Source organism: Gossypium raimondii, chromosome 6 (genome assembly GCF_025698545.1).
Source record: "Gossypium raimondii isolate GPD5lz chromosome 6, ASM2569854v1, whole genome shotgun sequence".
In the NCBI taxonomy this organism is placed as follows: Eukaryota; Viridiplantae; Streptophyta; class Magnoliopsida; order Malvales; family Malvaceae; genus Gossypium; species Gossypium raimondii.
This window is the reverse complement of record NC_068570.1, coordinates 65,684-90,276: the sequence shown is the minus strand read 5'-3', so window position 1 is coordinate 90,276 and position 24,593 is coordinate 65,684. Positions and strand designations below refer to the sequence as shown.

The 24,593-nt window shown below is 34.4% G+C and overlaps 6 protein-coding genes across 6 annotated transcripts; 2 read left to right on the top strand and 4 right to left on the bottom strand.

Annotated features, from left to right (window-relative positions):
* Positions 1-1,393: 1,393 nt before the first annotated feature.
* Positions 1,394-7,507, top strand: LOC105772608 (uncharacterized). The gene is made up of 10 exons (XM_012593985.2): positions 1,394-1,777; positions 2,274-2,404; positions 2,840-3,073; positions 3,468-3,723; positions 3,824-3,989; positions 5,951-6,225; positions 6,335-6,465; positions 6,545-6,769; positions 6,854-7,109; positions 7,178-7,507. The coding sequence occupies exons 1-10, from the start codon at positions 1,501-1,503 to the stop codon at positions 7,378-7,380; spliced, it is 2,154 nt and encodes a 717-aa protein (XP_012449439.2). The 5' UTR covers positions 1,394-1,500; the 3' UTR covers positions 7,381-7,507.
* Positions 7,508-8,397: 890 nt separating this feature from the next.
* On the top strand, positions 8,398-9,262 carry LOC105772614 (SKP1-like protein 1B). Its single transcript, XM_012593992.2, has 2 exons — positions 8,398-8,810; positions 8,923-9,262. Exons 1-2 carry the CDS (start codon positions 8,508-8,510, stop codon positions 9,094-9,096), a joined length of 477 nt encoding a protein of 158 aa, XP_012449446.1. The 5' UTR covers positions 8,398-8,507; the 3' UTR covers positions 9,097-9,262.
* Positions 9,263-9,344: 82 nt separating this feature from the next.
* LOC105772607 (CO(2)-response secreted protease) lies at positions 9,345-12,628 on the bottom strand. The gene is made up of 9 exons (XM_012593983.2): positions 12,404-12,628; positions 12,055-12,314; positions 11,762-11,873; positions 11,152-11,671; positions 10,971-11,071; positions 10,640-10,879; positions 10,420-10,534; positions 10,124-10,334; positions 9,345-10,027 (listed from the first exon to the last, which is right to left on the bottom strand). The coding sequence occupies exons 1-9, from the start codon at positions 12,580-12,582 to the stop codon at positions 9,459-9,461; spliced, it is 2,307 nt and encodes a 768-aa protein (XP_012449437.1). The 5' UTR covers positions 12,583-12,628; the 3' UTR covers positions 9,345-9,458.
* A 2,678-nt stretch (positions 12,629-15,306) lies between these two features.
* Positions 15,307-16,822, bottom strand: LOC105772609 (peroxidase 64). Its single transcript, XM_012593986.2, has 4 exons — positions 16,518-16,822; positions 16,174-16,362; positions 15,927-16,089; positions 15,307-15,857 (listed from the first exon to the last, which is right to left on the bottom strand). The coding sequence occupies exons 1-4, from the start codon at positions 16,722-16,724 to the stop codon at positions 15,463-15,465; spliced, it is 954 nt and encodes a 317-aa protein (XP_012449440.1). The 5' UTR covers positions 16,725-16,822; the 3' UTR covers positions 15,307-15,462.
* An 877-nt stretch (positions 16,823-17,699) lies between these two features.
* Positions 17,700-19,378, bottom strand: LOC105772611 (expansin-A11). Its single transcript, XM_012593989.2, has 3 exons — positions 18,923-19,378; positions 18,507-18,828; positions 17,700-18,397 (listed from the first exon to the last, which is right to left on the bottom strand). Exons 1-3 carry the CDS (start codon positions 19,059-19,061, stop codon positions 18,091-18,093), a joined length of 768 nt encoding a protein of 255 aa, XP_012449443.1. The 5' UTR covers positions 19,062-19,378; the 3' UTR covers positions 17,700-18,090.
* Positions 19,379-21,628: 2,250 nt separating this feature from the next.
* LOC105772612 (uncharacterized) lies at positions 21,629-23,305 on the bottom strand. Its single transcript, XM_012593990.2, has 4 exons — positions 22,984-23,305; positions 22,477-22,579; positions 22,050-22,211; positions 21,629-21,949 (listed from the first exon to the last, which is right to left on the bottom strand). The coding sequence occupies exons 1-4, from the start codon at positions 23,262-23,264 to the stop codon at positions 21,785-21,787; spliced, it is 711 nt and encodes a 236-aa protein (XP_012449444.1). The 5' UTR covers positions 23,265-23,305; the 3' UTR covers positions 21,629-21,784.
* Between the last annotated feature and the right edge of the window lie 1,288 nt (positions 23,306-24,593).

Genomic DNA, 24,593 nt, shown 5'->3' with positions numbered 1-24,593 from the left:
AGTAGAGGGGAATATACTAGAGTGGATCATATTAATGTTAGCCAACTTCCTTGAGATAGGAGTTGGATTTACATTCAGTTAGTCTATTCTGCATTATTTCAAATGTCTCTCATATGATACTTTAAATAATTTCTCAATTGATTTACTTGTTGAACTCCTAAAATTCACAACAGTCATCCGTTTTTTCTAATCATGGCCCAACTTATTAAAATATATTTGCAATTTGGCTGAATTAATAACCAAACTTAATATCACACAATATCTGAAGATAATCTTTTTGAGCCTCCAACATATTTGAATGTTAACTTAGAAGAAAATGTAGCTATTGCCAAAAAAATAGAAATCAAAATGCAATTAGGGTTTACTCTAATTCCACGGATTCCCCAAATTTAGTATAAATAATAAATTAATTGGCATATGTTAGCTACACTCATTTCCCTTCATTGGATGAGAACTAAAGAAGGTCTCCTTTTAGTAAAAAAAAAAACAATAGTGAAACTAACATCCAAAAGTTTAGAGGTAGAAAAGAAGGAAAAAGAACGAAAAAGAGCTTTCAAATTTCATTGGTGTTTGCGTTCGTATCTCACGGGGATCTTAACCATATTGGCCTTGAGAGGCGTTGTAATTAAGGGCAGTTAGTAGTTGTGGACGGTGACCTTTGTTTTGTCCTCTAGAGCCCTTAATTTTGCATTTAAAAAAAATATAAATTAAAAGAGAAAAAGGGTTTCAACATGACACTTGACTCGATTGAGCCTTGATTTAAAAAAAAAAACGGATAACAAAGTTCATTATAGTGCAGCTTAGGTACGTTAGACAAAATTATATATATTTATGATTCACCAAGGAAGTCCATCATATAATATTTTCCTAATATATATGCATCATTAGTCATTGGAGGGTTTCATGAAGACTAAAACCTATGCATAAATAAATTAATTAATTGCATGAATTTGAAGAATAAAATCAAGATAAAAAAACTACATCACAATTAACATGCAGGCATAATATAAAAGTAGGGTTGACAAGTTTTTATAATAAAATATTGCATCATAAATGACTTATGTTTATAATATACTCAATCTTACTGTATAAATCAATAGATATATGTAATTAACTTTTTTAACACATGATTTTCTTCAGTTTTGGAGTTAATTTAGTCTGAAAGTAAAACTTGTGGAACAGTATTTTTTCCAAACACAAAATTCCAACTTGAAAATTATTTGAGAGATATCAAATTCTTTATTGTTTTAATCTACTTACTAAAAAGAATTTCCAACCTTCTTCAATAACTGCTAGCTAGCTAAGATCCTTTTTTTTTTCTTTTTTTTCTTTTTTGTTTCATGTGAGCATTTAATCACATCATGTCATTTGCATGTATAAATAAGCAGAAACATGATTGGGGGAAATACAAAACAATTCCTTTTTGGATTTCTTCCCTTTTCATTCTTCCATAAACAAAAATTTCTGAAAGAAATCAAGAAAAGGAAAGCATATTATATAATGGAAACGATTGTCTTTCCTTTTTCCTCAAAGTTTTTGTTGGCTAAATATCTTTTGGTATTTGCTCTCTTCATCTCCGCAAAAGCGTTGATTAAGCTATCTATAAATGAAACCATCCCCGCTGTAATTGTGTTCGGGGATTCCATTGTTGACGCCGGTAACAACAACGATCTCAACACTGTTATTAGGTGCGATTTCCTCCCTTACGGCCAAGATTTTGCCGGGGGTGTTCCCACCGGAAGGTTTTGCAATGGCAAAGTCCCTTCCGATTTAATAGGTATAAATATAATCTCATTATAATCTCGCTTTTTTTTTTTTTACATGATATAGTACTTATATGATCTCCTTGCTTCATCGTCTTGTTTCTAAAGGGCTAATTTCAATAAATGTCCCCCAAACTATAACACATTTTAAATTGATCTTTAAACTTCAAACATTTTAAGTCCTTAAAATATTAGTATTGTATTAATCAAACTCTTCCGTCAACGTCCTAGTGTGGTGCAATTAACCCTATTTATAAGCTTCCTTTAGTTGCTTTTTATCTAAGAGAAAATCGACCGGGAAATTGAAATATATGTGGTGTTAGGTAATTAACAGTTGAGTGGGCAAAACAAAGAAAAAGAACACTAGTTGTCATACATAAAAACAACTGCGACATAATCCTTATAACAGCAAAAAAGTCACCATTTGCAGTTATGGACTCGATTATAGGAAAAGCTAGCTAGCTAGAAATGTATCTAAAATCACCTCAATTTGATTAACTCATATTGCAGCTGAAGAATTGGGAATTAAAGATATAGTGCCAGCATATTTGGATCCTAAATTGAAACCCCAAGATCTCTTAACTGGAGTAACCTTTGCTTCTGGTGGCACTGGATATGATCCTTTGACTCCCAAACTAGCGGTACATTTACAATTTCTTCTTTATTTTATTTGTTTATGTCCAAAATCTGGTTTTAGTTACTTTACTATGCTCAAATATGAGATTTACTCTTTTTAATTTGTCATAACTTAATCTCTTTACTTTTGTTTAGTTCAAATAATTAATACCATTAATTACTTTAGTTAAAATGTTATGTTGAATTTTTCCTTAAAATGTACCTTCCAACTCATCATGATAATATGAATTTTTTTGAAGGTGTGTTTTTTTAAAAAAAAATTCATGTCAACATTTTAACTAGATTAACTATGTCATATTATAAAAGTAAAGGATCACATTATGCTAAATCAAAGCACATGAACTAAATCTTAAATTTTGTAGGGATCAAAATTATAATTCCAACTTTGTTTAATATTTTTATTTTTCACGTTGTAATTACTTTTTTTCCCAAATTCTCAGTCAGTAATATCGTTGGGAGAGCAGTTAAACTACTTCAAAGAATACATAGGGAAGTTGAAAGCCATTGCTGGAGAAGAGAAAACAAATTTCATCTTAGCAAAGAGTATGTTCCTTGTCGTAGCCGGTAGCGATGACATTGCCAATACATACTTTGTTCTCCGTGCCAGGCAATTGCAGTACGATGTTCCTGCTTATACTGACTTAATGGTTAACTCCGCTGCTGAGTTTGTCAAGGTAATCAATTAATGGTTAAATTCAGATTTTAGTGGCTGTACGTGCCATTAGTTAGCCTAAATGAGGTATAGCTGACACTGCCAACTATTTTGGATATTTAGTTAAAATGCTTTCATGAAATTTTTTCCTTAAAAACATAATAACATTTTATTTTTGTGTTGAAACGGTTGGTTTTAAGAATAAAATTTATATTAGTATTTTAATCAAAATAATTACCGGTGTTAACAATTTTGATCTGAATAATAAATTTGTAAAAGAAGAAAATAAAATTATATCAAATTAAAAAACAAAGACTAAATTCCAAATATGAGTATCGCAAAACTAGAATTTGAGCTTAGTAATAATTTTCCTTTTTCAACACAATTTAATGAATTTGATTGGAATTTAATTAAAGGAACTATATGGTTTGGGAGCAAGGAAAATTGGGGTATTTAGCACACCACCAATCGGATGTGTGCCATCACAAAGAACTTTGGGTGGAGGAATTGAAAGGGAATGTGCTGAAGATTACAACGTAGCAGCTATATTGTTCAACAAGAAGCTATCTTCCGTGTTGAATTCCTTTAAGACAAGCATGCCTGATGGCAGATTTGTGTACATAGATGTCTACAACCCTCTGCTTGGTCTCATCCAAAACCCTCAAAAAAATGGTACTCGAAAACAATTCATATTTCTTTGAATTTTTCTTCAAATTCAAAACAATGAAAAATGATGATTTTGGTTGTAACCTGTTGGTGTTTTCTTTTCCAGGCTTTGAGGTTGTAGACAATGGGTGCTGTGGAACAGGAAACATAGAGGTGGCAATCTTGTGTAATAAGCTCAGTCCATCGACATGTACGGATGTGTCTAAGTATATTTTTTGGGATAGTTATCATCCAACGGAGAAGGCTTACAGGGCATTGGTTACGCCAATCCTTCAGAATATAATTGGCGATTTCTTTTGATGAATGTTTTGTGTTTCTCATTTTTTATCCCCATAAATGGTTTTGTGTTTCTCATTTTTTTATCCCCATAAATGGTTGCTCTTTAATTAAGTATTTGTGACCATATGTATTGTGCATCTTTATTCAAGTCAAATTAATTGTGTAATAATTATTCTATATATTGATAAAATGTCAATTTATATTTTTATTTATTCCGTTTTTGCAATGTTCATATTTGTGTTTTTTTATAATTATCTTTATTTCCTTAATTATTAGAACCTCGTGAGCTTTTGGTAAATGGTATCTTATACAATTAGGAGATAGTTTTTCAAAGTTAATTTTCTAGCTTTTGGTTGAAATGGTAAAATTAAGATGTTTTGGGTTCAAATCTTATGATTTGATTTTCATTATGTGTATTTGACATAAATACACTCAGAAAATAATATTTATTACTTTTTTTAAAAAATAAGCTTTTGATAATTTTATAACTAAGTTTCAACTTAATAAATACTTTATAATAATATAATACATGGATAAAGTTCAAAACTACACATAAACTTTGATTTTATCAAAATTTATACATAAAAAGTAGATTTAATTCACATTTCACACGCCTCTAACATATTATTAATATTGTTATATCCCTCCGTCTAGGGGATACGTGTCAGCCTAAAAAAGCATTGTTGACTCTATATTGACCACCCCTCCGGCCACCTCAATTGTATTAAAAGTGAAAATCAAAACAGGTAATTATTTCATTTAATATATAAATTTAAACTTAAAGGCACTCGTTACCAAAACTCATAAATGCTTCTTTTACGTAATAAATAATACATCATTTAATTCATTAACATATTTTAGTGCCAACAAAATACTTTAGGTAAATAAAATATGTTTCCAAATGCTCTCCAATATTAATGATGCGGATGATATGTAACTATCGATACTGGTTTTGGTTGAATCTCACAATCTAATTAATCTGGTAGCTACCGGAAATAACAAAAAAGCAAAGAGACATATACATCAACCATGCCAGCTTGCTTCGTCATATATCTATATAAAATTGAATCGATTATGACAAGCATCCGTTAATGTTTCTCCAATCAACGCTATGGATCATAATTGAATGGTCACGCCTTTATTTTTAAAGTATATAGTATACTGATTATGATGTACGTTGTCACACCCAATCCAATTCTCCAACAGTTAGGGCATTTAAGACGTATATGAACATGCACGCATACATGGAACAGTGATTAATAAATAATGTGTGAGATTAAGGTTTCAAATTGAATGTACAATCTCATCATATTGAACTCAACCACGGGGCTCTCTAAATAAAGCGTGTTGGATGCGACACTGGTAACCCATGGTATATTATTTTTTGGCCAAAATCCACGGTCTAGTATTAGACGTAAATGAACATGCATCTTCCGCAAGTCTGTTGATTGAAGTTTTGTTTTTCTTATTTGGTTTTTAAGGTATAATTATGATTTTAATCCCACTTTTTCTACTTTTATAATGCTTACTGTTGTTGAAGTGATGACAATCTTAACTAAGGAATTTGTTGATATGTAAATACATTATTAGTTGAACTTTATTAGCTAAATTTTCATACATTAATCTTAATTGTGTGTGTTCAAATACCAATATTATCACTCCAATGACAAAAACAATCAGTGTTATCAATTTGGGTTTACTGATAATATTATAAATGTAAAGGACTAATTTATACCAAACTAGGGAGAATCCCAAATTTCAGCATTGTAGAGGGGCTAAAACTAGTATTAGACCGAGTTTTAATAGCTTTATGGTATTGGTATTCGTAATCGATAATCAAAGCTAATATGAAGGGTTCCTATTTAAACTTGGAATGCGTTTGCCTCTTGGTTTGGCATCTATGTAAAGGAGAAAGAAATACAAATCACTAGGATTTGTTTTATGTGAAAATGCCTTGTGCTTTTTCTTATTCAGACATTGTGCCTGCAACAGCTTTATGTTTAATTCTTGTTTTGTTTAGCACAAGAGATGCTGGTGGAGTTTGTCTTGCCTCAAATAAAATAACATTTCCAGCTCTTTTTGCATTTGGAGATTCAATAGTAGATACGGGTAACAACAACAAGCGCTTTACAATAGCAAAAGCTAATATCCCACCCTATGGACGAGACTTTCCCGGTGGAGCTGCAACTGGAAGATTTGGAAATGGAATGGTGTTCTCTGATTTATTGGGTACTAAAGTTTTACCATTCATTTGTATCAGTCTATGATCCTTAAAAAAATTCAAGGTTAGGTCCCTTTTTAATTCATATTGTTGTCCATGATTGCCTGCCTCCAACAGCTGAAGGTCTGAGAATAAAACCTCTATTGCCTGCATATCTTCACCCGGTTCTTCAAGGTGAAGATCTAGAAACAGGCGTAAGCTTTGCTTCAGGTGGTTCAGGATTCGACGAATTTACAGTGAAATTACAGGTTCCTTGTAATTTCTCTATGCATGCATGCATGATATTCAATTAATTAATTGTGCTTGTCTCTTTTGGTATGCAATCAGAATGCTTTATCAATTAAGGATCAGCTGAATCTCTTCAAAGAATGCGTTAGAAAGCTTGAAGGAGGCATCGGACAGGAGAAAGCTAATGCCACCATTTCCAAGAGCTTGTTTCTGGTATCACAGGGCAACAATGACATTGCCATCACTTATTTCTTATTCCATTTTCTACATGACATTGATGCATACACAACACAACTGGTTAACTCAGCTTCATCTTTTATTAAGGTAAAAATATTGGTTATGCTGTATTTTTTTCAATTAAAAAAATAAATAAATTAAAATTAATTAAATCTCCCTTGGTGGTTTAAGGATATGTATGAACTAGGAGCAAGGAAGTTTGCATTTCTAAGCCTTATACCATTGGGATACTTGCCACTTTCGAGAACATTTGGTGGAGGATTTCAAAGAAACTCTGTAGATTGGCTCACCCAAGCAGCAGTGAAGTTCAATTCTAAGCTGGAACATGAACTGAACCATCTTAACAGTAACCTTCCTGGAACTAGGATACTCTATATTGATATCTATAACCCTCTGGTTGATCTCATTCAAAATCATAAAAAATATGGTAAGACTTGGTATAAACTTTAAAAGAAGCTAATATAATATTGGTGGTAATTTAATTTTTGCATGCAGGTTTTGAAGATTCTAGCCATGGTTGCTGTGGGACGGGGTTGATAGAGCTAAATTATGGGTGCAATGAATTATTGAGTTCCTTTACATGTTCCAATTCATCGAGTCATGTATTTTGGGACGCGGGGCATCCCTCGGAAAGAGCATATAGGATGATAATCTCACAAGTCGTGCACAACATGTCGCACCAGCTTTTGGATATTTAAATTCAAAGGGTTTCCTCATATTTTTAACCTAGCAACTAACTTCATCACAATTCAAGCAGGTGGAATATAAAATAGGGTTGGAAACTTTTCTATAATAACACATTTGTAGATAAAATATTGAAATGTGATGAAAGCTCTTTATTTCTCACTTTTATCCAGTTTTACCCCATAAAAGTTGCACTTAATTTATTTTTTATGAATAATTATTCCTTTAATTCCGTATTTGGGATTTTATCCAGGTCAAATTAATTGTGTAATTTCCATTTTGTATAAAACATAATTGACAAAACCCCATTTTATATTTTATTTTTAAAATTTAAAATTATTTGCTGAGACAAAATAGTGCGTCAATTATAAAAAACACACAATCCCGTACAATTATATTAGAATTTATCCAATTTGACGAAAGATTAATTAAATTTTTTTTAAAAAGGGCCAAACTGAAAATTCGTAAAAATCAAAGATACATTTGTGATTATGCATAATTTTTAAAGGAAGTAAATGGAAAAATAAATTGATAAGACACCTCTCTAGTCCCTCTCAATTTTAATATTGAGTAAATTGGTCACTTTAAAAAGTTAGAATAAATTAATCTCTCTCAATTTTAAAATAAGCAACTATGGACAATTAATTATAACATTAATTTTTCAGTCAATTGTCATAATTTTGATCGGTATAATAAATGAAGCCCTTGATGTATAAAATTATCTTAAAGAAAATGTATAAAATTTTAAAAATTTAAAAGATTCAAAAGAATATTTATAAAAAAACTTTAGTTTCAAATAAAAATATGTAATTTTGAGGCTTGAATTTATTATTATATCAATTTAAATAATATAAAATCGATGAAAAATATTAATTTCATGATTAATTATAAATTAAATAACTTTAAATTTTTTTATAAAGGATCAATTTGCTTGATAACGAAAGAGGTTTTTTACCAAATAATTTAAAGGACCGAAAATCTGCCAGTAAAAAATGTAAAGTGACAACTTTTAAACGAATAAAAGAAAGCGAAGAGACTAAATCCAAATTTGGTATGGTATCGCCAATCCTCTACTTTCCCGCATTTTCTTTTTCCCTCTTTAGATTAGGATTCTGAAACCCTCCAATTTGGATACATCGTCATGGCTTCTACGGGTCGGAAAATCATACTAAAGAGCTCAGACGGCGAGAACTTCGAGGTGGACGAGGCGGTGGCTCTCGAATCACAAACGATTAAGCACATGATCGAGGACGATTGCGCCGATAACGGCATCCCTCTACCCAACGTCACCAGCAAGATCCTCTCTAAGGTAATCGAGTATTGCAAGAAACACGTCGAAGCATCGAAATCTGAGGATCGTTCAGCCTCCCTCGATGATGACCTTAAAGCTTGGGATGCTGATTTCGTCAAGGTCGATCAAGCCACCCTTTTCGATCTCATACTGGTAAAGCCCTCCCTTTCCACGACTTGAATATCAGCATACTGGTAAAGCCCACCCTTCTGGGATTCGTAGCTTTAATTTAATGTATAATTGAATATTCTATTCTTTGTTGAAGGCTGCTAATTACTTGAACATCAAGGGCTTGTTGGACCTAACGTGTCAAACTGTGGCAGACATGATAAAGGGAAAAACGCCTGAGGAAATCCGCAAGACATTTAACATTAAGAATGATTTTACTCCGGAGGAAGAGGAAGAGGTTCGTCGCGAGAATCAATGGGCGTTTGAGTGAAAGCTCTTAATTGAACTGAACATGGTTTAATATTTGTGTTTTTGTTTTCATTTTACTTTTGAATGTCCTTGAGAACTTGGGATTGTTATTTCCGTCCTCTTTTTTACTTGTTTTAACTGTTATTTCTCCTCGGATGTGTTAATAAATGTTGTTTATTTGGTTAAAATTGTCGTCTGTTTTTGGTGCAATTTTGCATACATTGATGTGGAACATGTAGGAAACCATAGAAGATTATGCTAAAACCAGGGTGAAAGGAGAATCGAATCATATTTATTGCAGTGGAATGGTCTACTTGTGCATCCTGCTGTCTTCTTTATAGATGTTCTACACATTTGCTCGAATGCTTATTATGGATATAGCACCTAGTTATCACGTTTACTGCTTACAGCAAATGGACTTCTGACTTTGTATTTTCCATTGGACCATGCTATGGATCCAAATACATCTTCCTTTAGCGGATTTGCAGCTGAGAAACTCACTTCGTAAGATGACTTGTCACCATTTTTAGTGAATTGCAGTTTGTTTGGCACCACTTTAACATCTAGGTTTGCAGGTGAATCAATAGTTACAGTATAAACTGAGTTACCATCTCCGGCAACATTTGTAAGAGTTCTGTTCACTTTCCTGCCCGCTTTTTCGTTGAAATTGGTAATTGCTATCGACGGATAATTGATGTTGGATATAAGATCAATGCTTGACTCCTTAGGGCAAGTAAAGCCGTCTGGGATAGCGTTGGCGATAGTTTTTATTGTAGTTATATTATAACCATGGTGGCAGAGAAAATTCAAGTAGTCAATGGCAGTAGTCTCGTAAACAAGGCCTGGTTGCAATGGTCCTGTCGGGCTTACTTCTCCTGCCCCAAAATCGTAAGGTGTAGCTGCTACACCTTTCTCTGTCGTAATTGGGGCTTTCAGATTATTTATCTGATTTGCTGTAATTCGGTTGGAAGCAGTCATGGATTAGTGGAACAAAACTACAGACTTTACCATGTAAATGCAAGTGTTTATTTGATTGTCTAGTTCCTCACCTGTTGTCATAATGGCTGACCTGATTGCAGAGGGACTCCATGTTGGGTTTTTTGATTTGACTGTGGCAGCAATACCGGAAACATGGGGACATGCCATAGAGGTTCCTGAGATCAAATTATACAGTGGTGGGTCTTTACCCTCTGGAGCCTCAGCTGTGTCGTTCCCCATCCATGCTGCGAGAATATTAACTCCAGGTGCTGCTATATCGGGCTGCAAGACATTCAATCTTATAGCTTCATCATTATCAGTGTATGAAGAAACAAGGTATGTAAAGTTGGACCGGTAGAGGGTTTACCTTGAGAATGTTCTTGGGGATGGTTGAAGGTCCTCTAGACGAGAAATATGCTATGATAGGTGCTGGTGTGTACTTTGTGGGTGATGTAGTACGCAAGATTGTGGCAACTGGGTTTCTACAAATCTCAAAAAGGATAAAAATTAAGGCCAAGGGTACTTTCTAGCATGAAGTAACTGTGATTCTTGAGATCAATTTGAGTTTGGGTAGCTGAATGTATTACTTTGTTGAGTTGATGTAGGAAAGAACCTTGGCGCCATCCTCTGAACTGATCACCGTCATGGGAAATGTACCAAATGAGGAAGCCATCCCTTTCGAGTCATAATCAATCAGGACTACGCCAATACCTCCAAGCTGCTTCACTTCATCCATATGCTCATTCGCATATGTCTTGTCTAAATTCTCACAAACTACAATCTTTCCCTTTACAAGTTCTTGGTCCAAGGAATTTGTGTTGCAGTTCCTAGAACAACACAAGTGATTGGATTAACCATTCATTTCATTTGGGGAGTATGTTAATAAAATTCCCTTTAATTTACTCAACTATTCGGCACCTTGAATCATTTACGTCTGCGTCTTTTTTCTTGGCTGATTTTCCATATACAATTGGATACACCGGAGACTTCTGAATGTTGGCGAAATTAATGCCTTCACCCTGTATATCAGTTAAAGAAGAGAAATGATGAAAGCTGCCAACTAAAAACAGAACATGGGGACAAAGAAGAAGATCATTACCTTAATTACTGTGTTGTCGCCAAGTACGACATCAGACTCAAAGGCTCGGTCAATTGTGCTAGCAGCAACCGTCACAATCCAAGGTGCAGAATTCACAACTGTTCCGGGGTCAGGTCCATCGTTTCCTGCAGAGCAAACCACGGTGATTCCGTGTTGCACTGCATGGAATGCTCCAAGGGCAATGGGATCATCTGTAATTTGTGGTTTAAAGAAGGATGGTGCTCCAAGAGACAGTGACAACACATCAACCCCATCGGCTATTGCATCATCAAATGCTGCCAATATGCTGGATCCACGGCATCCATTGTTGGGGGAACATACTCTGTACATAGCTATTCTTGACCCCGGGGATCCACCCTTGGCAGTCCCTTCTGCTAGTCCGTAGTAAGATACACCCTGGACTTCGCTTCCCGCTGCTGTTGACGCTACATGGGTACCGTGTCCAACCATATCCCTAGGTGACTGGTACTTTATTACCGAAGTTTCGTCATCCTCATATGATCTTGCCCCAATTATCTTTCTGTTCTCAAATAAACGATAAGGTCTTGATTAGGTCAATAAAATTGTAATTATAGTTTAATTAATTATATGCCTTGGGCTAAGAGGTTACTTGTTGCAGTTGGAGGTGTTGAAATCCTGTGCTTTAGCGCATGTGCCATTCCATCGTGATGGAATTGGACCCATGGCCTTGTCGTTAAAACTCTCCGACTCGGGCCAAATTCCTGTCATTGTATTTCGAGTTAGTGCTCACGTAACTTGAAAGAAAAAATAAAAAGAAATTTGGCTTGCGAATTGCGTGATAAACATCTTACAAACAACATAACAACCAAACAAAATATTATAAAAAGAAAAAGAGAGAGAACCAATGTGATGGAACTCTATAAAATGGTGAACAAATTTCACCTGTATCTAGGATGCCAATGATGGCACCAGAATCATTAGATGTTGAGTTTGAGTTCGAGTTAGGGTTTGAGTCAATCACCACCGAAGTTTGATAGTTCAAGAAATCCCATGAGCGAGTGGTATGCAGTTCGAGCACAGGGTCGGGGAAGACTGAAACAACTCCAGCTCTCTGGGCAATTGAATGAGCCTCTTCTGCAGATAGACGTGCTGCAAACCCAGAGAAACCATTTTTGTAGCTACGAACCAGGGCATTTTTGTTCCTGAAAGCATGAAAAATTTAAACTTTCCAACGTCAAACCAATTCAAATATAAAGAAAGCTAGAATTTAGAGCGAGAGCTATGTATTCACCGTTTTAACAAGGAGCTCAAAAGTTGAGCATGATCATGCCTTAATGAACCCTTAGTCTTAGGGGCTGCCCCCATATACACAATATAGACACCATCCTTCTCTGCAACAGTTTCTGTAAACAATGAGACAAAGATGAAAAAGGACGTCAAACCGAAAATAAAGTTAACGAGGGGCTTCATTGGTTCAACTCAGAGACTGCCTCGAATGGCAACTCAAAACTCTAGGATATAAATACTACTAAGATGGTGGTCTGAAGGAAGCGTGTGTGCGCACTGCAAAATCATTAAAGCTTTTAATATCCACCCAAAGTGCGTTTTTGCTAATCTAATGCGCCACGCCGGCTGATATGGTGGTGGTATGGTGGTGAGAAGTGGTGATGATAGGCTGAGAGCAAAGACAGCTCAACAGTTCGGGGAATTAAAAATATTATCAGCATCTATAGCTCAAAATAGCTCCATTCTAATTCAGAGACGCTAGACTGAAAAAACACAAATTTGTGGGGAAAGCAATCGTGCTCTTGGGAATATTATCTCAGTCTCGGTGCTTTTTCCACAAATATAATACATAAATATATCTGTAAAACTGAACGTGGTCTTTATTTGGAAACGATACATATTTGCTCGATTTCTGCTGTGGGTACCCTTTGCTATGCCGATCCATTTTTACTTACTAGAATAAATAAAATTTGAACCCAATTATTCTCAACCAAACATGTATTCACTTCTAATTGTCTATCCTCGATTGAGAAAAAAGCAGACAATAAACATGGAGCTTACGAAAAGTTCAAAATACCTAATGAATAAACACTAAATCCGAGCCTCAAAACAAACCCTATAATAGAATAGGCTTTATCCCCTTATATCTTTTGAAATTCTAAAATTTAAGACTTACCTATATATATAAATCCTATTAGTTGATATTATTTCCTAAGAATTTTCAAGTATTAATCACCGAGTAATGTCAAGTAATATAATTGTATTAGAATGTGGATTAATATGGTCACTCAAATAGGAAGTCCTTGAAGGGTGGCATGGCACAGATTTTTTTATGGTTAATTAGTGCTCGAGAATCAAAGAGTAGTGGATTCTGACAGTAAATACATTTCGGGGGCACGCTTTCATGCAAGTGTCGTAATTCTTCTTCGTATTTATTAAAAGATTTTGGCGTCAAAAATGTGTACATTTGGTCGTATAAGCTATTGGGGATCGAAGAAGGAATCCTTCCTATATGTTGTTGTAAGTAAAGCTTATCTCCTATCCAAAGTGCGCCACTGCTGCTAGTCTGCCCACCACTTGTAAACTCTATAATACATGATTGAGCATTAACAAAGTTAAATCTATCAGGATAGATAGCAATTATCTAATACTTTTCTCACGAGTCTCTCACAATTTGCTGACGCAATGGGGGAACTATCTGTATCTGATAGCTGAACTGTTAGTGAACTATGATGCTCTAATTTGAAGAACACCCCTATTAGTTTCAGATTTTAAACTGAACGAACCCCAAAGGAAGCTAATGGAAATAAATAATCCAGTGATGATGAGTGAATATTATTTACTAAACAAAGGGAAAGACTACATTTAAGCTCAAAATGCCATTATTTTTGTCTTCAGTTTAATTGGTTTCTCCTCATGTTATATGTTACGTTACGTGAATGTAATTTTGAGGTTCAGATACTGTTTTGTTGAGCAATCAAAGGAATGGACAGCTCTGAAATAACAACACTTGAAACATTTGATATGCTTCACTTAAACAACGAAACCTTTAGTCCCTATTTAGCCTAGAAAATTTGAGAGTTTTGTGGAGAAGATGAATCAGCCAAACACAAGAATGAAGGGAGGGAGAGCCTTTGGACACGTGAAACGCCAAAATACAGCAATGAAACCCGACTCGAGGCTGTCTCCTTTTCTGCTTTGCTATGTATATCATTGGGATGGCTTTAGCATCAAACCCATACAATAGTCAAATGCCCACGTTTTTGCCTTTAATTTTGCATGGCGATGTGATAGTATTATATTTCGGATTATATTTTGCCCTCTTTATTAAAAAATAGATAAATTAATTTATATAAATTAGATTAAATAGTAAATTTATCATTTTGTTAAAAATTTTATCCATTCATATTATTAAAAATTAGTCTTTGTATATCAAAATGAGGTGCACGTGACAATCATATGTAATTGTCTGGCTATTCTGTTAGCAATATCTATTTTTAACCGTAGAATTGGATGAAATTTTTAACACTGTAAGAATCATTTCACTTTTTGGTCTAATACACACAAACTAATTTATTTAATTTTTAAGTAAACAAGACAAAATACAATCAAATCTTAGTATAATGGCCTCCATAATACTTTTACTAAATGTCTTTGACGCTAATAATTTACCTATATAATAATTCAAAATAAAAAGAAAGAGATATTATCATTTTATAAAAAAAAGAATTATGCTTTTAATCTTTCAAATTTAAATACCGTGACAACCATAGTGAGAACTTTTAAAATAACCTTAACGATTAAATCAAAATAAATGGTTCTAAATTTTAAATTTTAAAATTTTCTTACCTTATTAAATTAAAACAAGTAACACCTAAATCCCCCCCCTTTTTTTTTGATAATATTTACTTTCAGATTTAATTTTTTTTTAAAAAGAATTGGGGTATTCGGTATTTTTTTTTGTTGATCGAAAAAATTGGTGAAAGTGGAAAATTTCCACCATTGATTTCAAGTACTTACTTAAAAATCTTCGTTGAGATTCAACCTTACTTTATCCATTCAGTTTAAAGCCATATAGTTTCGTTGGGATCATATCATCACCTCCTTTGTTAAACACTATAATTTTAATTTCCACTTCCTTACTGAAGAAAAATAATTTGGCCATGGATTCATAAAACCCAAAGAACAAAACACAACACTGCTTTCTTTTTAATCATTAAATCACATGATACACAAATACAAATCCCTCCTAGCTGTCCTTTTCGACTGCATGCAAACTTATTTTTTCTTTTTTGATGATAGCTTTAAAAAGATAAATAGAGTCCAATTCAAATGGCTTCAAAATCACCTGACCACTCTGCAGTCTAGCCTGATCTCTTGTCCACCGCTGAGGCTACTCATTTTGATCATTGAGGTAACAAAAGCCTTCTCAAAAGCCTCTTGGGAACTAGCAAATTTTGAAACCAATGCTTTGGTTTTTGGGGTGGTGAGTAAAGCTTGATCCGAAGAGAAGATACTTTTCCCTTGAAGAAGCAGCTTGTAGTATGCGTTGTCAAATACCAAGTTGGAAGAATCCAGCGGTGACCCTGCATTTTTCGCCTTGTTGTGTGCCGGACACACGCTCCTTAACTTGGCCGCAAACGACGGCTGCATAGTCGGGTCGACGTCAACGGTGGCATTGAACTTGTGGATTCTGTTTTGGAATGAAGAGCAGTGGGAGAACCCCAGTGTGTGACCACCTACATGCATAAGATGGTAAGTGCTGCAACATTAATAGCAACTTTAAAGATATAGGTAGAGAGACTTACCTGAGAGAGCAACTAGATCTTCAATAGTGAGACCTCTTTGAGCAAAGTTCTGTTGTAGCTGGGATATATTGAAAGTGGGAGCTGGTAACTGCCTAGTCTCAGTTGCCAAGGAAATTCTTCCATCTTTCCTTCCTTTGGGCACATCCCATTTCGGACCGCCAGACTACATATATAATATAACAGATGACAGCCAAAGCATGAATTACATAAGTGGTGATTGACCACTACTAATGTTGATGTGACTAACCAGAAAAACTGCATCCCTGGCAGCCAAGGCCAAGATATCAGCACAAGAAACGACGCCAGGACACGAAGTTTCCAAAGCTTTCTTTGCCTCGTCGATCACATAAAATGCGTGCAATGAAATGTTAGGCGGTCCATCTTTCTCTGCCTTGTTTTTTCCTTTGGAGTTCAGCAACACAGAAGCATCGCAGCCCTTATAATTTTAGAACAAAAGCATTAGTTAAATTATATCTGAACAAACAGCTAGTGTTCTAGTGTTATTTGTGCACGTATGTGTAAGAGAAACCAATAAAAAGAAAATGGACAGCATTTGTTTTAACAAATACTAGCACTAGTGTAAATTTATACTCTGATGAAGCAATCATGAAAGTGCATTCGAAGTAGCGCGGCTGGAACAGTTTTGTCATTTGACATTGCTTTCTTGACTGCACTTGCGACAATGGACTCGAGATGAGGACATGTGTGGTCATAGTAGTTTGAGCTAAGTGCTCTGACAGGAGATGGAACCGGAAACATAACGAGAAAGACGAAAGCAAGTGCAACTACGACTGCCATAATTGAAACAATTGTAGAATTCACAAATAATTTGCAGATTAACTGACTAGCTATGCACGTTTGATACGAAAAACAGTATGTGCTATTTAAAACAAGGCAAAAGAGACTATAAATTGGAGTTGTTACTATTGATAATGGTTGTTAGCATATTTGGTGATCAAGAACCCTTGTTTAGTGGAGTAGTCAAGAAGCATAACCTGATTGTGGTTGGCCTTAATAAAATAAAATATCAACTTTGAATTTTAATCAGGCTTTTGCATGTTGACCTCCACAGTACATAATAATGTAATAATTCTTCAAATGATTTAAGAAGAGAATTAAGTAAGCACGCATTCCCCCAAAAAGTTAAACCAGTGATTAGGAACCATCAATGACAATAACAGAACTGATTTTCAAAGTAAAACGAGCTAATTAAGTATTGTCAAAAGATATGGGGAGTGAAAGAACTAGCAGCACCAATAGTTTCTTTGATGAGGGATGATTAAGACTTAAGCAAAGCATTCTTTTTTTTTGTTTAAAAAAAAAGAAAGAAAAAAAAGTATGTTGACCCTACAGAGCTTAAGAAAGGGAAAGGTTTGGTAGATGGGGTCGAACCAATAATGCAATCCTTGTTTTAACGCAAGCTTTGGTCAAGATTCAAGAGTTTTAAGCTTTATCAAACTGTTTAAGTGTCAATGTCAAACAGCCTAGCATTTAGCCAATAACAGAACTTACCAAATTTTAACCCTTTAAGCAACTCACAAGTTGCGTATAGTTTAGTTCAATTGCCCCTTTCATTTACTGCTTTGGGAACCACAGTTGCATGGAATTTGATCAACGTGGGAAAAAGATTCTGTGGATCAAAGTAATCTAATATGAAATTGATGTCAGGATAATGATGCCAAAAGGAGGAACAGATCTGCCAATGGCGTTGAGTTAATAGTTTAATGGCATTTTCTGCTATAGCCTTAATCCAAAGAACAAAGCATCCATTCATGGGACAAAACAGGGTTTAAACTTGTTGGATTAAATGACAAAAGGATTGCCGGTTGATTTATTACATTTATGAGAAATGGTAGAACTATAAAGTAGCAACTCCTATTGCAAACATATAAAATTTGTGATGACAAAATTTACATCTTCTGAAGCTGCAATGTTTTTCTTGCACTTCTTATTGACAATTTATTATGATCATGAAATAATTTCAAACATCGACTTGTATCAAAAACAAAGATTTCACTTCCATCTAAACAACAAGTTCTCCAGAAAAACAAGTAGCCTGATATTATTGACCATGTGATGTATCGATAAATACCATGTATGGCGGGCAGCTTTTTTGAAAAATAATGTAGCACGCCTCTGCCGGGAACTAAAGCTTTTAGTGAGCTTAGAATTGTACTTTGCTAGAGAAAGTCTGGCCAAACCCCCAACTTGCAGGCACAATATCAGGGAACAGTCGGGTAACACCATCGGTAGTGGTGACCTTGAACGACAACGATTGACGGTTGAGGTAGGCATTGGATTGCCAGTTAGCTCCCCAGTTTCTTGACATTGACATCCACCCAGTTTTAGAGCCTTTAACGGATACGGATTGGATGGATCCTGCCCCACCTACATTGCTAATCAAAACAAGCTCAAAGTAGTCTCTACCGTTGATAGTGAACCTGACTCCACCATGTTTCTTACATGGAACCCTGTATCATAACATTAATAACGCTTCCATAAGTTAGATGTAGTAGCAGTATCAATATTTTGAAAGTTGAGGGAAGAAAATGTGATGGGGTCCATGGGGATGGTACTTACCTTTGGAACAAAACAGGCACAATGCCACCTCTGTAAATACCAATCTTTTCCCAGGCAGGCTGAGCCATATCAAAGTGCTGGAGAGGAGGGTTGCACCAACCTCCGGCATTGTTGGGAAGAGCAAAGTTAGGAGGGCAAAAGTTTGTGGCTGTGATGGTGACGGATGTTCCTTTTATGCACCATTTAGGGTCAGCTAGGTAATCACACACGATCTTGTAGCATTGTCCACATGAAGCTCCATCATTGAACAAGGCTGTGCTTAAAGCAGCAGTCCTGGTTCCATACCCAGCTGAATACAAGTTCCCATATCCACAAGCTCCCCCTATAGTCAACAAATTCATTCAAATGTTAAACACCAATGAAAATTTGAAAATAAAAAAAGTAACGGAGTGGAAGGGAAATGGTTAGTTACTAACCCATAGTTCCTGAGGCATCACTGCCTCCATAAAATGTAGCATGTGCTTTGGTCCACCCAGAAGCCGTGAAGGCACTTACATCAGTAGCCAGATAGCATAATCCAAGCAAAATTGGTAATGCAAAAATGGATTTTGCCATTTCTCGGTAGGGTAAAAGATAACAAATGCTGGAGAAGTACTGGGAATGAATGTATTTACACTTGTTGGCATTTCAAAGTAGAAGAATGGGGGGGGGGGGGTTTAAATAAGGGGCTAAACTCTGCTATGCTAATGCAACAACCTCATATGTGATCCCTGCAAGTAGGAGAAGAAAAATGGAAAACCAAATCAATTTGAAGCAATATAAAAATATATATATATTGAATTATGGCTGCAAAGACTGGAGAGTTCTGAGACTCATTCAATAATTCCCACGTTCTTTCTACACTCACATGCTCTCTCCCAACAGGAAGAGCCGTGAATGGATGAAAAACAATAAAGACCAATTGTTGTTATTTGATAATTGTTGCAATTGGAAGATAATAAGATACTAAAATACAAAAAGACACCTCCATGTGTTCCGCTGTGTGTGATACAATATGTGTACTAGACCAAGCAATATGTACAAAGTTCACATGGCCATTCATTTGACCCATATGAAACCGACTGCATTATTAAATCTTTTTGCAAGTCTTTGCACATGATTCATTTTGACATTACAATGGCGGTGCTGAGCTGTTAATCAAGTTTTAACTCCCTGTTATCTTCAAGTTTATCCAGAAAAAACCATTAATTACAGACTAGAGAATGTCAAACACAATGGTGTTTCAGTTGTTAAAGTTAAAACAGTTAGAGACAAAGCAATGCTGCAATAGGCAAAGACATTTCAAGTTAGAAGTAAATGTATTATATATATATATATAATTCTAGTATAAATTGGACTTGGAATTTGATGATATTGATATTAGCACCGTCAGACAAAGCGGCGTTATGCTTCTAGACTCAGCAATCTGGTGAGACTTCACGGTTAAAAAGCAAATTACTCTCTATTGGCAATATATAAAAGTTATTCTCACGACTATCTCCGCAATCAAAGCTACTTGATATATATAACATAGTTTATTTTACTGAAAAAGGAAACAAGGGCCTCTGAATGACAGCTTATAGAGGGGCGGGAAAACCGTGCTTTGTGAATGGTTGAGGTGAAGTACCGCTTAGTACGTCTTGGTATAATTAATTTTAGTTTACTTAGGAGTACATTTGATTGGAATGGAAATCAGTTTTATGGAGATATTACATTAATAATACAAAAAAAAAAACAAAATTAATTACCAAAATAGGGTCCGTCATGTTGTCAAGCGACACCTCTATATGACGACATCCAAAATTTATTAAAAAAATATGAGTAATTTCAACAAATACAGGAGAAATATTGGTGTCGCTTAATTAAATGGCAACACTAGTTTAAAATTTGAAAAAAAAAATTAGTGCAATATAGTAAGTGAGGAGCTGCCATGATCGATTGGCAGCACTAACCTAATACCCATGTCGTCGACATGACCAAGCGATCATGATAGCCCCTCTCGCAATACACCTTTTATATATTTTTAATTTCTCCCCAAGTCAATATTTATATATCGTCCTCTCCCTTCCTCCCATGCCTATTTTTAGTAGAAGCAACGATAACAAAAAATTTTTCACAAGTTGGAGTTTTGGGATCTTGTTATACTATTAAGGGTAAAAAAAATTTGTTTGTAATAATTTATATATTATATGTTTATATTTTATTTTTAATGTTTAGGTTTAGGGTTTAAAATCATATTATATGTTTATAATTTATTTGTTGTAGTTTTCGGCAGCTTGTGAAACTGTTTCTATTGTGTATGTTTGAAGTTTTTGGTTTTTTTATTTATTTAAATTTTTATGTTTGTAATTTATATATTAGTTACGTTTTTATATTTATTTGTGTAGAATATAAATTTTCAGTTGCAAACATTCGAGGTAAGTAATTTGTTTTTGTGCAAGAAAACCGCTTTTAAATTAGATCTTTTCCAACACATTTGTCTTAGTTGATTTATTAGTTTGTTTAGTAGACATCAACCCCGATACATGCACGCTCACATTTAATCAACATGTTAGTTCCTTCTTGGGCCCGAATCGGCCTAACAATTTATAAAACAATACTAAAAGCTTGTTTTATTAAATTTAAATTCAAAAATAATTACTTTTAAAAATGAAATAGAAAGATATAACATCACTTGAACACAAGCTCATTAAGTATTAAAAGGATCTTAATTTGCCACAGACAAACCAGACATCACCTTGATATTTTTGAAAATGTTACCTTTTATCCCTTCTATTAACATTGATGTTTCATTAGAGTTTTCATAAGTTTGTTTATAACCCTGATTTGAGCAATAATATATTGTAATTAAGTTTTGAACCTAATTGCTTGTATAAATTATTTATTAGATAAGTAAAAGAAATCATAATAGCTGCGACAATAAATATAACATCTTCAGCGACAGAATCGAGTGTTACATGCCTCCTAACACAATTGGACAAAGAAAAGTGATAATTGATCTTAAAATTTCAAGTTAGAACTGAATAAAGTGAAGGCCCAACACATTAAACCCAACTCAACTCTCAAGCTATTTTATCAATCCATTTCGGTAAGCGGTTTCAATGGATATAGGGGTAAAGGTTTGGGTTTAAGGTAAACTAAACTGGCACAAACCTAATTCTTTATTTACTTTACTATCCAAGCCTTTGGCAGCCATTACAGAACATCAAGCATAAACGTGCATTATTATTATTATTATTATTACAGGGTTCACTGAGATGCATCAAGCAAATAGGACTTGAATGGAAAAGCTAAAATCCTCATAAAGAGTGCGGCAAATCGTCTCCCTTTCTGCTCTGTGCCAGAAGCAATGGATCAATGAAGCTTCTCCATTGCTTATAATCAATTGCGGAGCCGGAATCAGGCACCGCAAATCCGTTGATGTAGAAAGTTGGTGTTCCAAACACCCCTCTTGAAGCACTATACTGCATGTCACAAGACATTACAATGTTAATGACAAGAATAAAGCTTATTAGTCCATGAAATACGAGACACATTACAAGGTGAAAGTGAAACCACCTATACCTTGAAAGAAATTCTTGTTTTAAGATCAGTCTTCCGGTCATTGAAACCTGATTCAATTGCAGAATAATAGGAGTTCCCGACTGTTTCTGCTGCAAGCTTTATGATTTCATCCACAACAGCATCTCTAGACTTGTTGCTTGTTTGGGCATTGTAAAACCTCCCCTGTTAGTTAATTGGTACCCAACAAATTCAGTACCCAATACTCCAAACATGATAAATATATATGTTATAACACAAGCAATTCAATGTGGCTGATTGATAGTCATATGGACACTGCAGAATCCTCCTAAATGGTTGAGCTTAAAACAAATTTTGTATTTTCATTTGAACAACAATAGAAGTAGATAAAACATGTTATATCATGAATACAGCTGCTTTCCATTTATTCAAAAGAGGAAATACAGTACTGTCAATAGAATATCTGAACCTGATATTCGAAGAAAGACTCCAACAATCGGAAAGTGGCAGAAGGGTTGAGCAGGTTTACAATGTGCAAGGCCCGGGAAGTAGAGAATGCATAGTCGTGGTAACTGCAATTTTACAATGCCAAACCTATTGAAAGTCAAAGCCTTACAAACAAAACATAAATATTCATTAAATCAAATCCTGATCAAAGTTGTCATAAAGGGATGATTTAAATTAAAACTAATCCATTTGTTAAAAGACAGCACTTTTACAGGAATAACAATTCAAGCAAAAGATCAGAATGTTCAAAGTTTAAATATTAGGACATAATCTACAAGTGTTCGTCTCAATTGTCTTCTAAAGAATTGACCTTGATATTCAAGCACAAAAAAAATGATTATATTATAATAGATTAAACCATCCACAGTAACAAAACCAAGGAAAAATAGATTAAATCCGAAAAGATGGCCACAAAAATTCACAGGAAGTTAACAAAAAGAAAATATATCAGGAACAGGAGGAGACTAACGGCAGCGGGAGGAGGTGAGCTATGAGCGAAACGCGAGAACCATAGTGATGAATAGCTTGCTTGAGAGGAGGCCATGCGTCTCTGCTATCGGGACAGACCGGATCGAAGAAAGTCTCGATCATAATCGTGTCCGAGTCAACTCGGTGGTTGGTGTACAAGAACCCATCGTACTTCGCCGGCGGCAAAGACTGAGCTTTGACGGTCCGTTGACAGACAATAGTTAAGATAATGGTGAAGAAAAAAGAGGATACTAAATAAGTTGTTCCTTTTTCCGTCCCCATTCTTTTCTCTCGTGTTTCTGTTCTCTAATGGCCTTTGCTTTTAATATTCATTTTCGAGTGGCATTGCTTTAGCAGTAATAGCCGCTAAATTTTGAGCCACAAAAATAAAAGGGATAATATAATGTTTGGCCCCTAAACTTGACAACTATGTTTACTTTGATATTTGTACATTTTTATTGAACTTGACAACTATATCCATTTTGATTACCATAAAACCGGTTGAATCGAGAATCAGTAATCTAATTGGTTCAACTATTGGTCCGGTATTATAACACTTTAGGTGACACTCTAAGATTATACTATGTCATCACTTAAAAATTAATTTTAATTTTAATTTTAAAGTGATGATATAACACAATCTCAAAGTGACAAATCATCAAACTTTTATATGCTACACATTTAAGGACCAAAATGAATTTTGTTACCAATTTAAGTACTAAAGTACAAGTACTAAAGTAGACTTAATTGTTAAATTTAAAACCAAAATTATATTTATCCCAAAAATATAGCTGATAAAAAGAAAATAGATAATTACATATTTTGCCCGTGTAATCAAATGTTTAAAATTGGAAATATAAATATTTGCCACTTTTAATATTTAATTATTATAATAGTGAAATAAAATATTTTTTGAAAATAAAAAACCAGTTGACCTGAATCAAGATAGAGCATTGGAGTCGAAGTTTAGCCATTTATTTACTCAAAATTTGAAGATGTTTAATTTTTTCTTAGTACGTTTCAAAACTTATATAATTATGGATTAAATTTTTTTCTCTGATTTAAATTCCTGTTAAATAAAATATAACTGGCAATATAGGGGATCTATGAGGGTGAAGGTTGAGGATCGCAACCCATCATAGATCCCCAATAAGCAAAATATTGGATTGGGGTCGCAATCGACCCCTGCAGTACGGTATAGGTTGCACAAGTAAGATCCGCATAGAAGTTTACTTCCTCTATTTGATGTTGATTAGAATAAGATGTTTTAATATTACTTCATTACTTCTATTTGACTTTTATTTGAATAAAGTTTTTAAATCTATAAATAGATGTAATCGTCTCTTCTGTTGTATCATTCGAATTTGATATAGTGAATTGAATTTGACATAGTGAATTTTCTTTTCCTCTTCTCGTGATTTTTTCCTGAAAAGATTTCTACATAAATTTTTGTTTGTGTATTCTATTTTTCTTTTTTGCGATACATTGCTATTATCAATGTTCTAATTTTACATTTTATATAATAGATATAACTATTCATAATTCAATCTCAACTCTTTTTTTTAATTTGGGATTGATTTTTTATCATATGTGCTATTTTTGATACAATAC